This window comes from Hippoglossus stenolepis, chromosome 17 (assembly GCF_022539355.2).
Source record: "Hippoglossus stenolepis isolate QCI-W04-F060 chromosome 17, HSTE1.2, whole genome shotgun sequence".
In the NCBI taxonomy this organism is placed as follows: Eukaryota; Metazoa; Chordata; class Actinopteri; order Pleuronectiformes; family Pleuronectidae; genus Hippoglossus; species Hippoglossus stenolepis.
The window spans coordinates 11,579,679-11,585,678 of NC_061499.1; the positions used below are offsets into that span (position 1 = coordinate 11,579,679).

The window sequence follows — 6,000 nt, forward strand, 5'->3', positions numbered from 1 at the left end:
TTTGGCAGTCATATCCAGGATGTAGATATTTGCTTTCAGTACAAGTGATATTTAATCATTATAATCTAAAAACAAATAGTGTGTGTGTAATGAGCGAAGTGGAAAGACCGATGGTGATGATGTGATGTTGTCAGGGCACTGAGGTGGGTCCGTTTCCACTCACTTCTCTGGAAAGAGGACTTATAGATTGTGCTCATTTCACAGGAAAACTACGGGGACATCTCAGGGCGGCTGCTGCTGAGGGGGAGGCTGAAGTGCAACAGTTTTGACTGGTACCTGAAGAACATCTACCCTGACCTACATGTGCCTGAGGACAGGGAGGGCTGGCACGGGGCTGTGAGTGTCTGCTGTCCATATCTGTTATATGAACAAACCTCAGCATCAGTGTTTAATCTTTTCTGATCTAAGATTCTAAAGTCACAAAAGCTCTTTTTAGACATGAACGGAGAAAGTCCAGAAAATTGGGTCTGGGATTTTCCCTTTTTCACATACGAAGAACACAGTAGGACAGTGTCCCGGTCAGACACGCTCACAACTAGAGGAAAATATCTGGAACATTCAGACAAGAGGTGGCGTCTCAGTAGAGCGTGCAGGAGGAAGGACATGACGTATACATTCCGCTGCATAAATCACACGTTTGTGTTTACAGCATATCGACACCGCCGTCTGTCCATAATGCCCAAAGCTCTCGAATCTTGTTGTCTTTCCGAGAGGACATCTTCGTCAGTCTCTTCTACGTGTATGACACCTCTTTTTCATCCTTAGATATTTGTTTTCTTCCAGTTTCGTGTCCGTCCCATGTTAGAAACGTCATCACTTCACTCACTCGCTCACTGTGAATTTTCGGGACATTTCCCTCAATTTCCCTTCCAATTTCTGGACTTTAGCGCATGTCTGAAAGCAGCACAAGAGAGAGCTGTGTCTTTCTTCCTCAATTCTGTCTATTTTGAGACTAAAACCGGGTGTGAGGTGGGGACATGATGTGGGAAAACCCTGTTGATCGTGAGAAGGCTTGACTAAGACAAACAAAAGGCTTTAAATCCCTTTTTGGATGGCGCTCAAGACCATTACAATCCAAACACCTGGTGGAATATATCATCCACCACAATGTAGGAACAAGAAAAAAAAGAAAATCCCTGAAAGAATTCTCAGGCCAGAATGGGCAAAGAAAATCCACCATCTTATCATGTTGCCACATTGACACCTGTGTAAATATTTACAGCATGAACACAATGACATAACTTGAAAATATAGCTTTCTGTAAAGGTAGACATTTGGGGTTTTGATATGAAAGCAGGGAAAAAGACCAAATTGCTCATCAATATCATATTGATTTCTTAATAGAGGTGTGTTGATGTGGAAAATAAGCAAACAACAGCGCAAAGTCGAGTGTGTTTCTTGCCATTTAATCAGACGACTTAATCTATCTGCATCAGTGGTGCTGCTCTGTGTGTGACCTGCCTGTCGAGAATAAAACCAACCCAGAGCAGCGTCATCAAGCGATCAATGAAGTGCAGCCTTTCAATTTTCATAGATATTTCTTTGCTCTGCTCTTACCAGGTGCGTAGTTTAGGGATAAACTCTGAGTGTCTGGACTACAACTCTCCAGAACACAATCCCACCGGCGCCCACCTCTCTCTGTTCGGCTGCCACGGCCAGGGAGGCAACCAGGTACGTTGAGCATTTCACACCTCGTTTGTTCTGTCTTCGTCCATCTCTCTCAGGCACATATTCTCCCTTGTCACAATCTCGCAACCTCCCCCGGCCTTGTGGGAGATGTAATTTAAAATGTCAGCGATTTCTGATAACCCCTAAAACGAGCGGCCACAGTTGATTCACACCAGAAAAATCCTCCCTGCTGCCACGAGCAGCCTGACTTGAATGTAATGAAGGGGAAATACAAAGATTGGTATTGCATCCACATATAAAGGGTTTCCACAGGGTTTTAGACGGTCTCAAATTTGATCATCTGAATTTTAGGCTTTAAAAAGTATGTTAAATAAAGACGATAAAATAATACATACTTGGTCTTAAATACATTTAGGTAGGTCTTAATTATGTTAACATTCAGTTAACGCTACTTCTGTCCCTCTTTAAAATTTGTTTTTTAAGAGAAATGTTATGGCAGCATGCATAGTTTGTGATGTCTCTGTGTCTTTCTCAGTGATATTAGCGCGTTGTAATAAAACGCAGGTCAGATGTCATCTCAGTGCACTCAGCTTGGCTGTGGAAAAGACTATGAATACATACTGTCTGTAATTCATAAGATAACATTTCGTAACGTTTCTGGGGTTATTCTCTACGAGGCTACTTCACCTGATCTTTAGTGAAGGGGAAGTGGAAGTAATTTTGAGAGATGGTTGTTCTTACATATTTACAGAGCCCCTAAAGATAAGATAAGATAATGACCCTATGGGAAAAAGTTAGAGAATTTCATAATATTACATTCATATACAGGTGAGGTTTCTCCATCAAGGTGTCTGCTGGCATCTGAAGTTGTAAAAGACACATGATATGATCTTGTAAATATCTCATTCACACAAGTTGCATCTTGTGTGCAAAGTATTTTAAAAGATACACCTTTTGGAACTTAAAAGTCCCCGTACATATCTGTGATACTTGACATTAAATTTAAATAGTCTTAAATTTAACTTCTTGAAACCTTCAGAAACCAACACTGGAATCACTGATGCTCTTTAACTGAACGCCTGCCAGCTGCAGTGATGGATGGTTGAGCAGGCAGCAGATTATTTGTCTGTGATGATGTATATTTAATGTTGGCAATAGGCAGAGCTTCTTTCTGAGAATCCCCGACCTGCTTGATATCTATGATTACCCCACTGACGCATCATGTGTCCCCTGCCACAAAAAAAGCACCATGTGTGACTGAAAATCAATGTTTGAATGTCTCCCACACGGAAACCCAAACCTGAGGGCCCTGCACTGCCTCCCTCCTGCTCCCTCTTCCCTGGCCCACATAACAACCCGCGTTCCATTTTGAAAGATACATGAGCCTGGCCGGCCGAATGAATGGCACAGCCGCGGGTAAATAAGTTTCAAGCCAGACACGGGGCCTCGAGTGAGTCTTTTATTAGAAACAACCATTAAGGGCCCCGATGCACCTGAAAGATGTATGAGATGAGAAGGATGGGGAAGAATGAAGATTGATTACCTGACCCTCCGTTTAATGGCTAGCCCAGGGATTGTTGCATCTTTTGTCCCAGTGGACCAGCTGTTGAAATGACACCAGCGGAGGGGAGGGGAGGGGTTGGGTCTGAGTCGATTGAGTGTGCCAAGACCCCATCTTTACTGATGAGATCCCTCGGCACCAACACAGACACGGCACGCAACGATGCCAGAGCCAGGACCTGATCCCACAGCAGAGGAAGAGAAAAACATCCTGTAATCCCAGATGAAAAAAAACAAAACATGCCAACCTGCACAATTGTTCTCGTTGGAATGTTTTCTGAGTAAAGAGAGATTAAGGTAGAGGGAGAGAGAGGTGGTGAAAAAACTGGCATGGAGGCAGAACATTGTTTTTCATCTCTTTGTCACCACTGCTTTTCCTGTTGGGTTGTTTTCCTAGGAAATGTCCAAATACAATGAAATCCAGAGCAGATAGTCGCATAACCAGGTCTTTCTTCTTCTCCAGTACTTTGAGTACACATCTCAGAAGGAGATCCGCTTCAACTCGGTGACAGAGCTGTGCGCCGAAGTGCCCGAGGGACAGACCTCCCTCGGGATGAGGCACTGTCCTCGTGATGGGGAGCTGAAGCCTCCCAGCATCACCTGGGAGTTCAGAAAGGTAAGCTGTGCTCACAAGCCGTTTTCAGACATGAACACTGAAGAATGTCCACAGAATTGGGAGCAGGAGATTCTCTCTGCTCAGACACGTTCATGGAGTTCAGTGCATGTCTGAAAGCAGCTTTACACACACAAAGACGCCGTCTCTCACTCAACCGATAGAACTCATTGGACACTCATTTCCACCTCTCACCCTGACAGGACGGGACCATCTACCACCCTCATTCCGACACATGTGTGACAACTTACCGCACGTCAGAGGGCCGTGGAGACATCCAGATGAAGAGCTGCAACCCAGCAGACCAGAACCAGCAGTGGAAGTTTGAGTGGTAGACGGCGACAGGGCAGCAGAAAACCTCAAGTGACCTTCTTTGACCATAGTGCAATTACTACAGTGGACGTCTTCTCCGCTGCTCCCAGCTCTCCAGGGCTGCACGCCATTTGAATGGGGATAACGAGCGAATGCAGAACGGTGAAAAGTCACTTTAAGCCAATGATTTCACCCGATTCAGAGCTTTTATACCCGTGTGAATGACTGAACAGGTGCAGATTGTGGTGGAGCGATGGAGAATGTGGGTCTTTTTAAGGAGGCCAGCAGAACATGACTTAAGCTTTTGAGTAGCTTTCATTCAAGTGCCTCTGCAACCAAAATGGAATCCAGCGCACACTTAAAAGTGTCGCGCTCGTCTTGTTTGCAACAACTTGAAAGCAGTGAAACTGGTTCGACTGTCCAGCACATGAAGAAGTGCCTTCCAGCGATATTCAAGATATTGAATATTGAATATTGATATTGATGTTCCCTTTGAAAACTAGATGCAAAAAAAGATGCAGAATCATGCTGCACTATAAAACGTTAAATTAATGTGCAATGAATTATTGTTAAATGCTTGTTTCTTCAGTTGTAAAGAAATAGCCAATTAAAAAATGAGCTGCTCCAAAAGAGAGAAGGAAAAAAAAGAAGCAGAAGTCTTGCCAGGAATGTCAGGTCAGCGGCAGCGTTACATGCCGCATCATGTGAGAGGAAAACAGCGAGGGAGTGTTGTGGTCACACTACACTGCTCCTCAATTCTATCTCTCACCCGTGGAGCCAGTTTCATGCAAGAATGCTGCCTGAACAAGACTTGAAGCGTTCATTAAGCAATTTGCACAAAGCGCAATTTGCCCCCGAGGGCTCAGCTAGTTGACGGGAATGTTGTTAGTCTATTCCTCCCTGTTGTGTAAACTGAAGACGACCCTCTGAACTCGTCTGTCAATGTGCCTTAGAGAGGCCGCGATCCCATTAGGAGAACCTGTCCGTGCCGAAATGAAACGTGCCAGTGGGCGTCAAATGTACTCCGAGCATTTTAAATGCTTAAAATCGGAACCATCACTGGCTTGCTGCACTTGATGCCTTAAAGGAAGCACCTGTTTAATTTAATCTTTTAACTTGGCGTGTTTGTTTGGACTCCTGTGTGTGTAAACTGTACTTGAAATGTCACCAGAAACACACTCCTGTTTGGTGTTTTTCTTCTATTCCACTTTTTTCTAATGAAGATCTCGTCAGTGTTTCCACTGGGATGTACGGACATAGAGATGAGGCGTGTTCTGGTTGAATAGCAGCTCTATTTGCCGACGACTGCTTATCGCCGAGCAACATTTGGTCTCTGTTGAATTCATGAATACGAGGTTATTCAGACCGGTCAATGGAAACAGTGGGTAAACATGTAAGATGGCTGTTGTGTTGTGTTGCCTTTGTAAATAAGGTTTGAAATAAGGGACCAAAGGGCGCTGTGGTAAAGCACCTCTAAAACTACTGATGATGCAAAAACAATGATGATTACTTGACACAAGGAGGAGGGGGGCTGACATGGGTGGATGATTCAAATGAGATTACAGCTGTGGGACTGGTTTAAAGAATAAAAAAAAAACTAACCACAAATGTCCAGTTGTCTGTTTTTTTTACTGTCGTCTCCACGCACACGGAATATTATTGTTACTCTGGAAGAAATGGGAGAACAAAATCAACAGGTCGTTCAAAAATAGACATAAGCTGTTGTTTTTTTATATCACGTCAACTTAAAAATAAATGTGTTCATTTACTGAGGCCTGCAGCATCTTCTACTCCAGCTTTGATCCTCTCTCCCTTCTGCATTTAGACATGGGTTTACAGCATTCACAGTTATTTGGCGCCATCTACTGCCAGGAAGGCAGATAACA

The 6,000-nt window shown here is 43.9% G+C and overlaps 1 protein-coding gene across 1 annotated transcript in view; it reads left to right on the top strand.

Annotated features, from left to right (window-relative positions):
• Positions 1 to 5,722, top strand: part of poc1bl (POC1 centriolar protein homolog B (Chlamydomonas), like) — an 18,390-nt gene extending 12,668 nt beyond the window's left edge. Inside the window, exons 8-11 of the mRNA XM_035182807.2 lie at positions 205 to 336; positions 1,561 to 1,671; positions 3,653 to 3,805; positions 4,006 to 5,722. Of these exons, the coding sequence (XP_035038698.2) occupies positions 205 to 336; positions 1,561 to 1,671; positions 3,653 to 3,805; positions 4,006 to 4,137 (528 nt within the window). The 3' untranslated portion in view covers positions 4,138 to 5,722. The remainder of the gene's footprint in view (positions 1 to 204; positions 337 to 1,560; positions 1,672 to 3,652; positions 3,806 to 4,005) is intronic.
• The last annotated feature ends 278 nt before the right edge of the window (positions 5,723 to 6,000 follow it).